Source organism: Capra hircus, chromosome 1, assembly GCF_001704415.2.
Source record: "Capra hircus breed San Clemente chromosome 1, ASM170441v1, whole genome shotgun sequence".
Taxonomy (NCBI): Eukaryota; Metazoa; Chordata; class Mammalia; order Artiodactyla; family Bovidae; genus Capra; species Capra hircus.
The window spans coordinates 746,475-764,785 of record NC_030808.1 but is presented as its reverse complement, the minus strand read 5'-3'; the positions used below and the strand labels follow the sequence as shown (position 1 = coordinate 764,785).

At 45.0% G+C, this 18,311-nt stretch overlaps 2 protein-coding genes across 3 annotated transcripts in view; both read left to right on the top strand.

Annotated features, from left to right (window-relative positions):
• The window catches only part of IFNAR2 (interferon alpha and beta receptor subunit 2), a 35,574-nt gene extending 27,577 nt beyond the window's left edge, over positions 1 to 7,997 (top strand). The window contains exons 8-9 of one of the 2 annotated variants that reach the window (XM_018046609.1): positions 1,884 to 2,014; positions 6,424 to 7,997. In XM_018046609.1, coding sequence (XP_017902098.1) covers positions 1,884 to 2,014; positions 6,424 to 7,179 — 887 coding nt within the window. In that variant the 3' untranslated portion in view covers positions 7,180 to 7,997. The remainder of the gene's footprint in view (positions 1 to 1,883; positions 2,015 to 6,423) is intronic. The other variant, XM_018046645.1, reaches the window with a different exon arrangement.
• IL10RB (interleukin 10 receptor subunit beta) overlaps positions 9,235 to 18,311 on the top strand; it is a 30,520-nt gene continuing 21,443 nt past the window's right edge. The window contains exons 1-4 of the mRNA XM_018046602.1: positions 9,235 to 9,426; positions 11,799 to 11,922; positions 16,369 to 16,526; positions 18,059 to 18,225. Of these exons, the coding sequence (XP_017902091.1) occupies positions 9,378 to 9,426; positions 11,799 to 11,922; positions 16,369 to 16,526; positions 18,059 to 18,225 (498 nt within the window). The 5' untranslated portion in view covers positions 9,235 to 9,377. The remainder of the gene's footprint in view (positions 9,427 to 11,798; positions 11,923 to 16,368; positions 16,527 to 18,058; positions 18,226 to 18,311) is intronic.

Genomic DNA, 18,311 nt, shown 5'->3' with positions numbered 1-18,311 from the left:
CTCATGGCATGTGAAATCTTCCCAGACCAGGGACTGAATCTACATCCCCTGCATGGCAAGGCAGATTCTTTACCACTGGACCACCAGGGAAGTCCCTTTTAAATAGGGTCTCTTTTAAATAGGCTGGTGTCATGTTTACATTCCCTGGAAGCAGAGCCAAAATAGAAATTCTCGTTCAAGTGACTCAGAGGGGTGGGACACATGGGTCAAGATCCCATGACATCATATTGCTCCTCCATGTAGGTTCACAGAATCCTCTTCAGGAATGTAAGCTCTCTGCATGTGAGTATTTTGTATTATAAAGGTGTGCCTTTATGACTAGGTCTGATTCTATAACTAGGATTCTATGACACATCCTCATTCTTTCCTTTTTCTCATTTTTGTTGGAATATAGTTGATTTGTAATATTATACAGCAAAGTGAATCGATGATACACATGTATATATACTCTTTTCCAGATTCTTTCCCCATATAGGTCACTCCAGAGTATTGAGAAGAGTGCATTATAGTAGGTCCTTATTATCTATCTACTTTATACATAGTAATGTGTACATGTCAATCCCAGGGTATCCCTCTCCCACTTCCCCCGTGGCAACCATAAGTTTTTTACACTGTGAATCTATTCTGTTCTGTGAATGAGTTTTATTTGCACTGTTTTTTTAGATTCCACGTATAAGCGATATCATATATTGGTCTTTTTCTATATGACTGACTTCACGCAGTATGACAATCTCTAGGTCCATCTGTGTTGCTACAAATGACACTATTTCATCCTTTTTTATGGCTGGGGAATATTCCCTTGTGTATATGCACCACAGTCTTCTTTATCCATTCCTCGGCGGATGGACACTTAGGTTGCCACCGTGTCCCAGCGATTGTAAATAATAAACATTGGTGCATATATCTCTGTATACATGACCAGGAGTGGGACTGTTGGATCATGTAGTAGCTCCATTTTTAGTTTTGTAAGGAACCTCCATACTGTTCTCCACAAGTTTGTACCAGTCTGCATTCTCACCTACAGTGTAGGAGGGTTCCCTTCTCTCCACACCCTCTGCAGCATTTATTATTTGTAAATTTTCTTGATGACGGCCCATTCATTCTTGATGGGAACAAAAGGGGTTCATGAGTCTTCCGCCGTCTAAGGGCTCAGATCTTCACCGAGTTTCTTTCTGTCCATTCTTTAACCTTTTAAAAGACATTAGAAAGATATGAGCCGTCTTTAATTGTTTTTCTCTTGTATTGTTTTGCTTGAGGCTGTGGTTATAGGATTAATATTAACAAACGCTTTTCTGGATATTAAAGACAGCCTTAATTCTATAAGTATTGATTTCTTCTCAGCCCAGTTGGACTTACAGGAAAAAGCTGTTTACATTCAGAAAACTGAAATTTTCGAAAAGTCATTTTGACTAGAAGCTAGAGGAGAACTCATAACTGGACAAAACAAGATCTACCACACCCCAGTTTGGGTTCTGGCATGGCCAGAGTCCAGCTTCCAAGTGACCCAATTGTCATCTTCAGACAAACTCCCTTTTGCAACTCCTTCTGGAGACCTGGCTAGTATGACTCAGAAACAGGTTTTTTTTTTTTTGATAATTTACATTTATATGGTCACATGTGGCTAAACCGCCACATTATTGGACAATGCAGTCATAGAGCATAATTATCAACTGGAAGAAATTTTACTTCTAGAAACTGAATTTTAACATTTTTTTTAAATGTATACTTGGATTACTTTCCATTCTTTGATATTTAACAGTAGTTTTTCCAGCTTTTGCCCCCATAATAAACCCTTCCACCACCAGATTAATATACATTGTTCCCAACTGTAACTGTTCACTGGATTTACTTTTAAATAAAGCCATTTAATTTTTCATCAACAGAGTCATCAGAACCTGCTACAATAGGAGGAATACTTATTCTGTTTTTATTTACTGCTGTCTGTGTAAGCACTGTAATGATACTGAAACGGATTGGTTATATATGCTTAAGAAATGATTTCCCCGAAGCTTTGGTATGTATTTTTTTTCATTTCTATCTTTATTTTTCATTTTGACTTAAGAATTTTTATATACTTAAATATCTTCATAGAAGAAACCCCATTTTCTCAAAACATCAAGGTGTGGTATCACTCTGGGTTCTTTACCATTCCTATAAACCTATAGATTGCATTTTCTGCTTTCTTTTCATACTTTGTCCACATACGATTTTCCATCGTCACAGTGTTCCATTGTTATTAATGTCTGCTTTTTCCTTAATCATTTCTCAGCTGTCGGGCATTTGGATTGATTTCCTTTTCATTATTTCTTTTCCTTTCATCACTTTGGCCACTAGGAGTAACACGATGAACATTTTAATACAGGTTGTCTTTTTAGTTTGGATTCCTTATGTGGAATATATACACAAAGTGAATATATCTTATATGAAAATATAAAGAACTAATTTATAATGCTAGTGTCAACATCACGGTGTACACCTTTCTCCAAAGCTTTGCCAACATTGATTAATCTTTTTTTTCTACTTTTATTCGTTTATCATAGTATAATGGTCCCCCAGGGGTCTCTTATTTGTGTTACTCGTAAGTGGAGCCAGCCACTTTGTCTCGTGTTTTCTCTGTGTTTCATGAGGCATATTCTTCCTGCTCAGAATCTTTGGCACGCAACCAAGTATTGATTTTACATATTTCTAAAACCTCCTCACATGTTTTGATTCAACCACTTTGTCCATCATTTTTCGTTTTCCCTATCCTGTCGCTTTCCTTCTACATTAGAAGATATTCTATGTTTTAACTCATTCACCTTCTAATTTTTTAAATAGCCACAAATAAATCTCTCTCTACAGGTGGTAAAAGTATAGTCTTTTTTTTTATTCTTTTGTTTCTTTAAATGTTTTTAATTGAAGTATAGTTTATTTGCAATGCTGTGTTCAAGCATTCAGAAACTGATTCAGTTTAATAATATATATATATAAAAGAATTTGAAAAGGAATATATATAATTTCTTTTTCAGATTCTTTTCCATTATAGCTTATTACAAGATATTGAATATAGTTCCCTGTGCTATACAGTAAGTCCTTATTGTTTACCTACTTTTATATAGTAATGAAAAAGTAAAGTGAAAGTGTTAGTCGCTCAGTCATGTCTGACTCTTTGCGACCCCACGGACTGTAGCCCATCAGGATTCTCTAAATTCATTTGTATCATTTTTTTTTCAGATTCCACAAATAAGTGATAGTATATGATATCTGTCTTTTCTCTGACTTAATATGTCTTTCTCCACTTAATATGATAGTCTCTAGGTCCATCCAAGTCTTTGCAAATGGCATTATTTCATTCTTTGTTATGACTGCTATTCTCTTCTTTTCCTTGTTCTTGTGTGTTGAGGTTGAGTTGGGGGATGGACTGTTTGGGAGCAGGGGTGCTTGTGGAGTTTTTAATTAGAATTAGTATTTGAACCTAGGTGGCATTTGGCTGTGGCTTATGAGAAGTAAAGGGCTCTGTGTTGGATTTTATCCATTCTGTGATCCCTGTCGTGTTTTGTTTTTTTTTAATCTATCAGTATAACTTAATCTTTTGTAGCTTTAACAGTATATCTTTTTGAGTTTTTTGTGTTAGTGTTCAGTTGCAGGCTTACTCTCAGCCTCCACTCCAACTCTTCCGTTGGCCATGTATAGATTTCGCTTTGAGCTCTTAGATAAATCCCGCTCCAACTGATGCTTCTCATGCAGCCTTGAGATATAAAACCCCCTAGCACTATGCCCACCATGTCCTGGATGACTTTCTGCCTGAACTACCTAGACTCATTACTAACCCTTCTCCCAGGTCTCCTGGGTTTTTCCTGTCCTTAAAATGAGCCCGAATTATATGCCAGTTATATTTATACCAGTTATTATGTTATCTCCAAGTAACGAAAGCAAGCATTGTTACCTTGTGTCTGTCTGCTATTTCTCCAGTAAAAAGTGTTGCTCTGTGTTTAAGTACAAACTCTAGGAATAGTAAAACAGAACACCCTAGGTCTAGTATGCTTGTGTATGTATGTCTAAACAAGAACAGAAGTTAAAAATTTTAAACTGTCTTTTCTTTTCTCCTCCTCTCCCCCCACCGCCTTCCCCCTTCTCTTCTTTTTCCTCCTCCTACGCCTCCTCTTTTGCATTTAACAAATATGTGTTGTATATTTACTGTATATCCACATGTGCTGGGTGCTGGGGATCTAGATGTGAATAAAACAAACAAAAAAGATGCCCTTATGGAGGTTAAAGTCTGAAAAATGGGGGGTAGAGACAATGATTATTATTAAATGATATGACTGGCTAAGTAAGAAATTCAGAATCTAGAGATGAAGTATTAGGACTAATAAGTTGAGCCACATTAGCCACTTATTTAGACTAATAAGTTTGTTACACACAAACTAATCAACATAAAAATGCTGCTTTTTATACCCTAGCAACAGTCACTCAAAAATAAATATGTTTTTCTGTAAGTTGCTTTTCAACATCCAAGAAATTGAGTGCACAAGTCATAGCAAAAAACTGAATTTTCACAAACTCAACATACCCACATAAGTCACACCCAGATCAAGAAAGAAAACATGACCAACCCCCTCCAGAAGTCTCTCTTCCACCTCTCAGTCACTGCCCATGCCCAGGATAACCGCTCTCTACACTCTAACAGTGTAGATTAGTTTTACCTGGTTTTGAAATTAGAATCATACAGTTCAATGGAATCATGCAATTTAAGTGAAATCATACAGTTTTTAAAACATCATTACAATAGTAATAAAAAATATTTTTTAAAGTACTTAAGGAAGAAATCTAACAGAAGATGTCACAAGCCCATTGTGGAGAAAATTATCAAACCTTGTTGAAAGGCATTAACAAAGATCTAGTCAAATGGGGAGCCCAAAGACAGACTCACATATGTGGAAACAAGGTTAGGCTTAGGGTTTTGTAGGAATTGCTGTGGGGAAAGGATTGAGGTCAGTAAATGCTACCCATGTGGGGAAAAATGAAATCAGGTTCCTACCTCACACCATACACAAACATCAATTTCAGGCATATTAAAGACTGTAATATGAACAGCAAAACTATTAAAAGTTTTAGAAGGGCATATAGGAATCATACTTAAAGGTAAGGAAGATTCAGCAGAAACCATGGAGAAAGAAAATTGATATACCTTCTTAAATTAAGATGGAAATTCTCTTTCCATTAAATGTCATCATAACAAGAGTAAAACGTTAAACCACAGACTAGGGGAAAGTCCATGCAGCATAAACAATCAACAAATAATTAGCATCTAGGTTATATGAGTGCTCAGTCACTCAGTCGTGTCCAGCTCTTTGTGGCCCCACGGACTATAGCCTGCCAGGCTCCTCTGTCCGTGGAATTTTCCTGGCAAGAATACTGGAGCAGGTTACCATTTCCTCCTCCAGGGCATCTTCCCAACCCAGGGATCGAACCCTCATCTCTTCTGTCTCCGGCACTGGCAGGCAGGTTCTTTACTACTAGGGCCCCCTGGGAAGCCCAAGGTTACACAAACAGCCCCTATAAATAAACAAGAAAAAAGACGAAACCACCCAATAGAACGGTTCATCCTAAGGCTGCGTCTGAATAGAGTCCACGAAAAGTAGGCTTGTCACATTGGGCAGCCTGAGCAAGACAACAGAAAGGAGAAGGATGCTGCTGATGGTTCACGGTCTGCAAAGGGAAGCTCGCGACCACCCTCCTCACCATGGCCCCACTGTAGCCGGTCTCCTTAGGCCACCTCACCTGTTGCATCCGGGAGGTGCTGGGTTAGAGCAACCTCCAGTCTCTCTGTTCCTTCTCAGCTCTGACCCTTTAGGGGTCACCTGCATCTCCAAGGTCCTCCAGTCCAGGGAGCTCTGACCCCAGTGGGATCAGCTCCCTAGAATCTCTCCTTACTCACAGTTCCCTGACACCCATAAGAATGTCAGCAATCCGGAGGTGAAATCTATCCAGTTGAAATCTATCCATCTATCAAAACTATCGATGGATAGATTCCCCTAACAAGCAAGAAGCAGCAAGGGGACAGCAGTGGGAAGGAGTGGGCCAGTCTCTACCGCAGGCAGCCTCCTAGTTTGAAACCCAGCCTCCACCACTGAGTGTTCCCTGAAACTCGGGCAAGTTTCTTAACCTCTCTGCATTGTAAAGTGGAGCAAGACTAGTAACCCTACTTCATAGAGAAGTCGTGAGGATGAAATGAATTATAACGTGTAGTTTACTAAAAGCAGTACTCCACAAACAGTAAACCCTGTGTAACTGTCTGCTGTTTTTGTACTTACTGTCATCGTCTTCATGACCACCTTTCCCATCTCTGTGCAGTTAGTTAACTCTATTAAACTTTATGATGTCAAAAAGAGAGAGAACAAACACTCAGGACTGATCATTCCCTTTTTTTTTTTTTTAAAGAATTTTTATAAACTGTCAGTCTGGGTGTTTCCTGAGCTGCCTCCATTGGAAAAAATGGCTACCGTGGAAGTCATTCACATCACCAGGAAGAAGAAAGAGTGGAATTATAGTTATGACGATGACAGTGACATTGAAAACGAAGCAGCTCCCCGCGTAAATTCAGGCGGTTACACCAAGCACGGACTAACGGGCAGGCTGTGTCCAACTTCCACCACTTCAGCCAGCGTGGAGGACTGCAGCGTGGAGGACTGCAGCGTGGAGGACTGCAGCGACCCCAGTGCTGAGGAGCCATACCTGCCTGAGCCCAAGAGGGACGCCGAGACCCCTGTGGCACCAGGGCCCGGCCCCGGGCAGTCAGAAGGCACAGGTGGGGGCTACCAGACGAGAGGGACTCTGTGGCAGGACCCCACTTCCGAGGAGGACAGTGACTCCACGGAGGGGTCTGAGGGCAGAATTGTCTTCAACGTGAATCTGAACTCTGTGTGTGTGAGAGCCCTTGAGGACGACTCAGAAGTCTCTCTAATGTCCCCATCTCGTCCAGAAGAGACAGCCGTGCTGGAGGAGGACCTCAACGAGACAGAATCAAGCCTTTTGGTGGCCAGTGAAGAAGGGACACAGCTGCCCTTCACCGACCCCTCTATGGAGTGCCTGAGGCCCCAAGATGCTCTTTCTCATAAAAGTGACACTTCCGAGTCAGATGTTGACATGGGGGATGGGTATATAGTAAGACAGGTGAATCTGAAAATTTTTAATTAACTTGGACACACACTACCTCCGGGCCTCATCCCCCACCCCCAGCACCTGCCCTTGCTCCTTTAGGGGTCTCCGAGTATTCTCCCTGGGGAGGAGTAGGAGACTGGTGACATCATCTATGCAAATTCTCACTCTGGGGGGAGGGGAGGTGGGAAACAGAGTATTCTGCTATTATTCAGTGCATTGTTAACCTGTTCAAGGCAATTTGCCTTGATGGGAAAATGCCCTGCCTGTTCCCTTTCCTCTCATGGATGTCTAATGATTCTGCATCATGTTTCCCAGAGTAAAGAACAAAGTTCCCTGTGGTTTTCAGGCGATGTTCCAGGGCCCTGTAAGATTTCTGGGAAATTATTAAATCAGGTCAGTGTGGAGTAGGGAGAGAAAAGGAAGACATTCAGCAGGGTTCATAGCAGGAGCAGTCAGCAGTGGGTTTTTTTTCCCCCACAGGCTTGAGGGAAGACCAGAAAAGCCACAGAAAAACAGAAGGGAGGGCGGGCAGTTAGAAAGCAAGGACACGCACGAGGAAACAGAAGCACATGCTCTGGGTTGGGATTGGAAAAAAGGAAGCCCCAACCAAGTCTGGGGCACCCCTAGATAATATTGTGTCGCCTACACTCTTGAGAATTCAACTCTCAGCCCCTGGTCCAGCCCTCCTCAATCTGAGTGAGGAAGACATACACACACACACATAATTTTGGTGCCAGACAGGTGACCAATAGAGACACATTTGCATAAGGGAGAGGGACAGGGTCTGTGTCATATTTTAAGATATAATTTTGTACAGTGGTTGGTAAAAAATAAAACATACTTTTTAATATAAACTTGGAAATGTCTCCACATTTGTTTCTTCTTAGACAGGAGATATATGCAGCAGATGGGTAGTTCTGCTGGCTTCTCTGGGTTACACAAAACTCCCTCTAACTACTTCGTGGCCTCTGGGAGCCAAAGGGACCTTCTGCCTCCCTTAGCTTGTGTTCCTGTGGAATGTTCTAGCCACAGAAGTCAGCCAGTGTCTTACATCACCTAGTACTTACCCTGCTCTGGGTTTTCCAACATCACCCTGCTGTTAAATAATGCATTGAATAGGAGGAAATTAAGCCTTTGTCAGCAGTCTTGTGAGAGAAACGATTCCGGTCAGTAAATAACTTGGTTCTCTGTTGCCGCTTATCCCTGGGGGGAGAGGGGAGTTATGGTAAAGAAGATCCTCTCAAGCTAGATTTGCTAATGGAGTGCTTTAAAATCAGTTTATTTGCGGGGGAGAGGCGATCATAGAGACCACAACTGTTCACTGGAGAAAATTTGTATAGTGATGCTAAAGCTGAAACTCCAGTACTTTGGCCACCTCATGCGAAGAGTTGACTCATTGGAAAAGACTCTGATGTTGGGAGGCATTGGGGGCAGGAGGAGAAGGGGACGACAGAGGATGAGATGGCTGGATGGCATCACGGACTCGATGAACGTGAGTCTGAGTGAACTCCAGGAGATGGTGATGGACAGGGAGGCCCGGCGTGCTGCGATTCATGGGGTCGCAAAGAGTCGGACACGACTGAGCGACTGAACTGAACTGACCTGAAGAAAAACCATCACCACCCTTAATCCCACCGTCCAGATATCAACTCTGGGTTGGCTCCGTATTAGTCTATCAGTCGTGTCCGACTCTTTTGAGACCCTACGGACTGCAGCCCCCCAGGCTCCTCTGTCCACGGAATTCTCTTTCCATGGGTGGGTGGCCATGCCCTTCGCCAAGGGGATCTTCCTGACCCAGGAAGCAAACCCGGGTCTCCTGCGTTGCAGGCAGATTCTTTACTATCTGGAGTGTATTCATTCAACTTGAGGGCTCCTTTCAAAGCATGCGTCTAATGTAATCGGGGACACTGCATGTACAGTTTCGCACCCTGTTTTACTAACGGTGTTTTCCACTCACCCGCAGGCGAAAAGTTCCCTTTCACCTCTGTTTCTGCCACAGTCAAGCGGGTGACAGCGGCCCCTGGAGCAGGGTGCGAGGGGCGGGGCCCAGACGGGGGCGGGCCCTGCACCGCCCCGCCCCGCCCCGCCCCCGGTTCCCGGAAGCAGCCTCGGAGCTGGCAGGCGGGCGCGCGTACGTGCGACCCCGGCGTAAGAGGTTGGGGGGTGTGCCCCGGGCCCGGCGGCTGTCTGCGGGGCTTCCCCCTTGAGGGCCCTCCCGGGCTCCCGGCCCGACTATGGCGCGCAGCCTCCGGAGCTGGCTGGGCGGCTGCCTCCTGATGTCAGGTGAGGGGTCTGCGGGGAGGGGACGCTGGGTAGCCTCCGGGGCGTCGGCTCGACCGCCGGGGCTGCCCGCGCTGGGACCCTGATGCCTGTGGCGCTGCGTCCCGACTGGAGGAAGCGCGCTCGGGAAGCGGGAGCCGTGGCCACGACGCCGGGCAGCGTTGACCCCCAAAGACGACCCCCCCGCCCTCCCCCTAGCGCACCCCCAGAGGCGCAAAGTGACTTAAGTTCCTGGGCGGGCCATTAGGCCCAGCACGCCAAGGTCTGAATTCTGCCCCTCAACCCCTACAGCTCTAGGGCTTCTGAGTTCTAAATCCAGTGAAACCTTTCCTGTCCTGCTCCAAACTGCCTCTGTGTGTGTGTGTGTGTGTGTGTCATTCACTCAGTCGTGTCCGACTCTTTGCGACCCCATGAACCCCTGGGGCCCGCCAGGCTTCTCTAGAGGTCCATGGGATTCTCCAGGCAAGAATACTGGAGTGGGTTGCCATTCCCTCCTCCAGGGGATCTTCCCGACCCAGGGATTGAACCCTGGTCTCCTGCATCGCAGGCAGGTTCTTTACCACTTGGGCTACAGGGCAGTCCCCTAAACTGTCTCCCCAGGTTCAAATAACACTATGGATCCCTCCTTCCTTTCTGATGGATCTCTCATTCTGCCGTTTCCCTCCCACCTATATCAGGCTGTTTGTCCCTGGGATTCTCCACCTCTATCAGCCAAGTTTATACCCAGCTCTGTTCTCTCCTTCTCCTACACTACCCCTCTGGGGGCTGCCAACAGAACTCTGGCATTAAATACCAGCTCTGGGCTTCCCTGGTGGCTCAGATGGTAAAGAATCTGCCTGTAATGCAGGAGATCCAGGTTCAATCCCTGGGTGGGGAAGATCCTCTGGAGAATGAAATTGCAACCCACTCCAGTATTCTTACCTGGAGAATTCCAGGGACAAAGGAGCCTGGCCAGCTGCAGTCCACGGGGTCCCAAGGAGTCTAACACTGTGGAGGGACTAACACGTAACACTGGGCTTCCCTGGTAGCTTGGTGGTAAAGAATCTATCTTACCAATGCAGGAGATGTAGGTTCGATCCCTGGTCAGGGAAGATCCCCTGGAGTAGTAAATGGCAACCCACTCCAGTAATCTTTCCTGGAAAATCCCATGGTTAGAAGGAGCCTCGTGGGCTACAGTCCATGGGGTTGCAGAAGAGTTGGACACAACTTAGCCACTGGACAACATGGACTCATGACTTTCAAATTTCTGTCTGTTGGTGCTAGTTGGGTGATGGTCCGGTGTCAGTTATTACACTCTTCTCTGTACTTCTGTGTATGTTTGGCATTTTCTGTTAAAAAGTTTAACAACTATTTCTATCTCTAGCTCAAATCTATCCTCTGTGCCTACAGCTGGCTTATTCATCCAGCTGTCTCTGGCATTCCTACTTATGTATCCTTCAGTATCTCAAACCTAATGCAAATCCTAAAAGTGTTGTTTTTGTTCAGTTGTGTCTGACTCTTTGCGACCCCATGGACTGCAGCAGGCGAGGCTTCTCTTTCCTTTGCTGTCTCCTGGAGTTTGCTCAAACTCATGGCCATTGAGTCAGTGATGCCATCCAACCATCTCATCCTCTGTCGTCCCCTTCTCCTCCTGCCCTCAATCTTTCCCAGCACCAGGGTCTTTTCCAGTGAGTCAGTTCTTCGCATCAGGTGGCCAAAGTATTGGAACTTCAGCTTCAGCCTCAGTCCTTCCAGTGAATATTTAGTGTTGTTTGATTTCCACCCCCAGCCCCAGTCAGAGCATAAGGTGCTTAAGCAGGGAGTGGATATTAACATCTGCTTCACACCAAGCGTATCAGCAAGTCTAAAGTTTATACATCAGGAAATAGATTTAAAATCTACCCCCTCACACCTTTCTGTTGTTGTTTCAGTCACTCAGTCATGGCCTACTCTCTGGCAACCCCATGGACTGTAGCCCACCAGGCTCCTTCTGTCCATGGGATTTCCCAGGCAAGAATGCAGGAGTGAATTGCCATTTCTTTCTCCAGGGGATCTTCTCGACCCAGGGATCAAACCCACATTTCCTACGTTGGCAGGCAGATTCCTTACCGCTGAGCCACTTGGGAAGCCCTCACACCTTTCTACCACCACCCAAATGCCAGGTCACCCTCATCCATCCCCACGTCTCTATTGCTGTCCTTCTCCCCTTAGCAATTTCTTCTCTTCAAATACAGTCCAGACTCCTTAGCACCGCTAATGCTTGTCTCCCTCTCCCACAAGCCCATGTGAAGACTTTGAGCCACAGAGTACATGACCTGAGTATTGGACATGGTTATTTTCTTGGACAACTATTTTGAGAAAGAGAGTTGCCAACTTTTTTCCCTTTATGTTTACAGCATTAGGAATGATTCCACCTCCTGAAAATGTCAGAATGAATTCAGTTAATTTCAAGAATATTCTACGATGGGAGTCACCTGCTTTTCCCAAGGGGAATCTGACGTTCACAGCTCAGTACCAAAGGCAAGTCTGGGCCGCTCTTGGCAGGAGGGCACTTGGCAGGGCTGGTCACTGGGCTGGACCAAGGAGACAGCCTGACTGCTATCTCCCAAGTGACCGTAGCAACCCAGGGAGAGCTACGGCCTTTTTCATTCTGTCCCAGAATTCTTGTGAAAGCGCTGTTCCCTGAAAACAGACAGTAAAATCCTTTCTCCTGTTCCTTGTGATGGTTCATGGTATGACAGACATTTTAGCCTATAGATCGTGGGTGTCATCAGCCACCAAGGCAGCTTGCTGCAATGTGAACTTATCAGGCTTGTCACTGTTGATGTTTTTTAAGAGAAAAATGCCAATGATGAGACCACCTTCCAGTTATTAGGGTAGTATTGCTGAAAATGAGAGTGTTGTTGCTTAGTCGTGAACAACTCTATGCCACTCCGTGGACTGTAGCCCACCAGGCTCCTCTGTCCATGGGATTCTCCAGGCAAGAATACTGGAGTGAGTAACCATTCCCTTCTCCAGGGGATCTTCCTGACCCAGGGATTGAACCCAGGTCGCCTACATTGTAGGCAGATTCTTTATCGTCTGAGCCACCAAGAAGGCTCAGAGTAATATTGCTCGAAGTCAACAGTTTGTAAGTGGGAGCTATCCAAGAAAACCGAGGTATGCGAAGCAGGCAGGAAGCCCCTTGCTAACTTACCACCCACCCGCCTAGGTTATAAACTGCATACCTCAGTGCTGGGGGGTACAGATCATTTGCAGTGTCCCGAAACTGAATTGTAAGAGAGCTGCTGACTGTTGAAAGCTGTCTCCTCTGAAGACAGCAGAGGCTTAAGAAGGAAGGGTGAGTGTGACCTCAGTGATGCACCAAGCTCCCAGGACCTGCCCTTCCTGTCAGTTTCTCCTTGTGCTGGGCCTGCCACCATATGTCACAAGCTGGGCTACAGGTGACGCATCTCTGTGTCGGGTGCAAAACAGCAGCAGGAGGGCAAAGGGCAGTGAGCCGCACACCTGCTTCCCGTGTGGCTCAGAAACGGACAAAAGGCAGATACTTGCCCTCCGTGAGCCGGGAGGGGGTGCAGACACACCCTCTGTGAGCCGGGAGACATGCGAGTCTCAGGGGCTTTGATCCTACACTCCTTGTTTTACCACCATATCCAGAGCTTGCTGAGTCAGAGAAGAAGGAGAAAGATAAATAAGATCACCTTTGTTTACACTTTTTTTTTAACTTTTTAGTTCAAAATAATTCGCAAGTAACAAATCATTTCAAAATATCAAGTGTAATGCAGAAAACTTCCAAATAGCCTATATCCATATTCACCAGTTTCTAAGGTCTGCCATAGTGTCTCTAGCAGAGACCTTACTTTGCCAACAAAGGTCCGTCTAGTCAAGGCTATGGTTTTTCCAGTGGTCATGTATGAATGTGAGAGTTGGACTGTGAAGAAGGCTGAGTGCCGAAGAATTGATGCTTTTGAACTGTGGTGTTGGAGAAGACTCTTGAGAGTCCCTTGGACTGCAAGGAGAGCCAACCAGTCCATTCTGAAGGAGATCAGCCCTGGGATTTCTTTGGAAGGAATGATGCTAAAGCTGAAACTCCAGTACTTTGGCCACCTCATGCGAAGAGTTGACTCATTGGAAAAGACTCTGATGCTGGGAGGGATTGGGGGCAGGAGGAGAAGGGGACGACAGAGGATGAGATGGCTGGATGGCATCACTGACTCGATGGACGTGAGTCTGAGTGAACTCCGGGAGTTGGTGATAGACAGGGAGGCCTGGTGTGCTGCGATTCATGGGGTTGCAAGGAGTCGGACACGACTGAGCGACTGAACTGAACTGCCTGAGCTGATAGTGTCTCTGTGCTCCGTAATGCCTTCCGCCCCTCGATATGTCACGGTGTGCTTCATGAGAGCAAGGGTGACCATTTGCATCGCTGCAGCACAGCACCGAGGTTTGGCAGGCTCACCCGCGATGCTGTCCTGGCATCTCAGTCCATGTTCCAGTCCTGTCAGTCTCCCCAAGGACCTAAGACGGGTCAGCCGGAGACTTCATTTTTTTCTCCTGCTGTGTATTTTCTAGCTTTGATTGGTTAGTTTCATCTCTGTGTTTTCTCCTCTCTGTCTTGATAGCTCTGGGGGTTTTGTTGTGGAAAATTAACTTTCCTCTCTGTCTCTCTCTCTCCCTGTAGTGTATTTCTTATTGTTCTGTTCTTTGTTTCTTTGCCATCGGAGTAGAAGTGTTTGGTTTTAGATGTTTGTCTTTTAGATGAGAGCTTCCAATAGCTAAGAGTGAAACCTGGATTCCAGTCTCCTGAGCATAGAGGTGCAGACCAAGCCGGGCCTCTGCTGGGGAAAACAAAACATACGCTGGGTGTGGAAGAAATTTGACCCTGAAAAATGTGTTTACCCTTCTATGGCTCTAGAAAACATTTGATTAGAATTCAGCCTGAGTGGTCACACAGCACAAACTCTCATTGTCTGTGTGCATTGCATAGGGGTGGCCAAGGGTGGGGCTTCAGAAACTGTACTGGTGATTTTAATATGGAAACATCTAAAACAACCAGGTGTAAATACAGGGAACAGATCATATTAACTACTTAATGGAAATAAAAATATGTGTAGATACTATTAAAAAATAACCTAATGAAAGGGAAGTCGCTGCAAAATAACTGTTGAAAGACCATGTTCCGCTCAATTGATGCATTAGTTTAAATGTATGGAAGAAATGGCCACATGTGGGAAAAGCCTCTTCAAGGAATGACCCCTGGATTTCCCCAATGATGGGATGTTAAGCAGCCATAAAAAGTTCATTGATTGAGAAGGTGTTTGTGGCCTATGTAGTGAAAAGACAGTAAAAAAAGCAGACAGTAAGCCCAACTATCTCTGCCTTCTAAGAGTCGGGTGGAGTGTGCAGGAGGCACTCTGAAGTCAAGCAGACCTGAGTTCCATGAGCGAGTTTCTAGACTTCCCACCCCAGTGCCTTGTCTGTAGAATAAGGGTGATGTCATTTCTGCCCTCCCGTGAAAATTCAGTGAGGTAATACTGTTGAAATAGCACACTGTTGGACACCTGCATGCTTGACAAATGTTGGTTGTTATTATTTTTATCACCTTCGCTGTCACCTCTGAGAGCAGCTAGATTGTTTTGGCACCAAGACGGGAAGGTGCCAATCAGACAAAATTCTTACTTTTTGCAAGACAAGATCCTGGATTTCCTTACATCAGGTGGCACTGATTATAGTTCCTGAGGCTATTATGAGGTTAAGTTACATCCCCTTCCTTCCAGGCCATGTTTCTGCCACCCTCCCTCTGGGTGTTGGCCTGGAGATCTGAGGTCAGTGAGGTTTTTTTTTTAATAATTTTTCCAGCATGATTGAGCCATAGTCGCATATAGGGCATTATTTGAAATCGTTGTTATATACCTATTTTGGCTAATGTGTGTATATCAACATTTCACAAACTATGCCCCACAACTTTCAGAGATACATAATCAAAAAGGGATGCTTTCTCGGTCAAATATGTTGAATACTCAACCCCTTTTTGGAGAAGGCAGTGGCAACCCACTCCAGTACTCTTGCCTGGAAAATCCCATGGACAGAGGAGCCTGGTAGGATACAATCCATGGGGTCGCTGAGAGTCAGACACGACTGAGTAACTTCACTTTCACTTTTCACTTTCATGCATTGGAGAAGGCAATGGCAACCCACTCCAGTGTTCCTGCCTGGAGAATCCCAGGGACAGGGCAGCCTGGTGGGCTGCTGTCTATGGGATCACACAGAGTCGGACACGACTGAAGCGACTTAGCAACAGCAGCAACCCCTTTTTGGAAAGACACGTGCTCTGAGAAGTTCTGTTGAGAAGAGATATCTATTCATGTTTCACCTTGTTTTTGCCCCAGATTGTTTGACCATGGGATGGATTATTTTTGAAAGTCTTGATGATACGTCAAGGATCATTAAGGTCCCATGGAGCAGAGTTTAGAAAATGCATATATGCAATGACAACCTCAGAGAGACTGAGACTGAGGCTCCCAGCCACCGGGAGTGATTGGCCAGACCTCCAGGAGCTCCCTGGTGGCTCAGCTGGAAAAGAATCCGCCGGCCATGCAGGAGACCTGGGTTCGATCCCTGGGTTGGGAAGATCCCCTGGGGAAAGGAACCCACTCCAGTATTCTGGCCTGGAGAATAACATGGACTGTATAGTCTGGGAGGTTGCAGAGTCGGACACAAGTGAGTGACTTTCACTTTCACGAGAAGCTCAAGAATTCCAAGGTCCTCAGTCGGAAACGACTGAGCGACTGAACTAAACTGACTAGCTGTGCTTATGGGCAGTCATGGAATCCAAGCAGTGTCCAAGCAGGTCAGAAGCAAGGTCAAGGGCCTGCGTTCCTGCTTCTGAAGCCTGAACAAGACTCCCTCTGTTTTAATTTCCCAAATAGAATTCTCATGATTTTTTTTTTTTTTCTGATTTTGTAGTTACAAGAAATTCCAAGATAGATGCACAAGTATTTTGTCGACGGAATGCGATTTCTCAAGTCTTTCCAAGTATGGTGACCACACCTTGAGAGTCAGGGCTGAATTTGCTGATGAGAGTTCAGACTGGATAAACATCACCTTCTGTCCTGTGGATGACAGTAAGCCCCCTTAGTTTTCATCTCATTGTAATGTCATCACCCTGCCTTGATTATTTCCCCGTTGGTTGGCCCATGGGCAGAAATTCTTTGAGTGTCCACCAAGTGGATGGCCTTGGATGAGGAGCAAAGGGGCTGTAACAAAGAGGGCTGTGACCTTAAGGGAGTTTGTGGGAGAGACAGGCCAGGATCAGCATAAGGCAAAAAACATAGTACAGGTTTCTGCTCCTGCACTGAGCAGACTTACCAGTTCCTGACTGGTTCCAAATCCTATCCTAGGGCCCATTTATGGAAGTTCTCTTTAGAAACTGATGCCAAATATCAGTAGATATGCGGTTTGTTCCAAGGTCACAGGGGTGATGAGCAAGCAGCACAGGAATCCACACCCAGGCTTCCTCTGTGGCAGGGCTCTCAGCAATGACAACCCCGCATCCAATATTTGCCTCTTGAAGTTTATATGATGGGAGAGTGCTTCAAAATGTCACAGGAACCTATTTATGCTTGCTTCGGTAAAACATGATGAATGTTCTTATTTGGTCTTCAGCTTCTAGCAGAGTAGAAATAGGGTAGAATGCTAACCCAGGCCTATTCACAGCCCCCCAAATGTAACAGTTGCCAGACAAGAATACCAGGTATAACTCAAACAGCATGATTGCCAGGGGCCATTTATGATTCATTCCACAGTTCTTATTGACCACCTTCCGTGTGCCAGCACCTACTGTGTGCTGAGGCCACAGCACCTACTGTGTGCTAAAGCTACAGTGGTGAACAAGACAAAAACCCCTGCCCCGGTGAAATGTACATTCCAGTTGGGAAGACAGACGATAAATAGACAGATACATATTTTATGACAGACAGTGACCGTGGCTCTAAAGAAAATACAGTAAGATGCCAGGACAGGGAGTGGTGGGAGCTGCTCTTTACATAGCATGGTGAGACAGTTCTCTCTGAGGTGGCAGCAATTGGCCAGAGACCCAAATGAGTTGAAGGAACCCATCATGTGAATGTTTAGTAAAAGAGCTTTGGGGAGAGGGGAGTAGTTTCAGACTTGGTTGGAAAATGTATTTGTTGGAAAGTGGTTTAATTATATAGGTTAAACACTAAAAATAGAAATACCATCTCTTGCTTCCAACCCAGCAATGGAAATAAAGAAAACTCAACCCAACCAAAAAATAAATAAATAAAAGGGAGGAGGGGAGAGGAATGAGCCATTAAAAACAAAAAAAGCAGTCTTTATAGAAAACACAAAGTAATGTAGTTGGAGTAATTGCAAATATATCAGAAATCACAATAAATATAAAAGGACCAAACCTGATTAATAAAGGCAAAGGTAAAAAGATTTTATTTTGTTTGTTTTAAGAAACAAAATCTAACTGTTCTTAGCCACATCAGTCAATATCACCACAGTGGTGTATCAAGGGCAGAGTATTTCAGTAACCCAGTTGGTCTGCCCAGTTACGAAAAGTAAATGTTGATATGTTGATGGTTTTAACATGTGAATTTTGATTGTCATTTTGCTTTGTCCTCATCCTCAGCCACTATCGGACCTCCCAGAATGCAAGTAGAAGCACTTGCTAATTCTTTACATATGCGTTTCTTTGCCCCAAGAATCGAGAATGAACCTGAACCGTGGACCATGAGGAACATTTATAACTCATGGACTTATCATGTGCAATATTGGAAAAATGGCTCTGATGAAAAGGTAAGTGCAGTGAATCACGCACATTGCAGCTGTCAGCTCCCTGTGCTTTGTTCAGCTGGAGCATGGCTGGAGGTCATGATGATGGA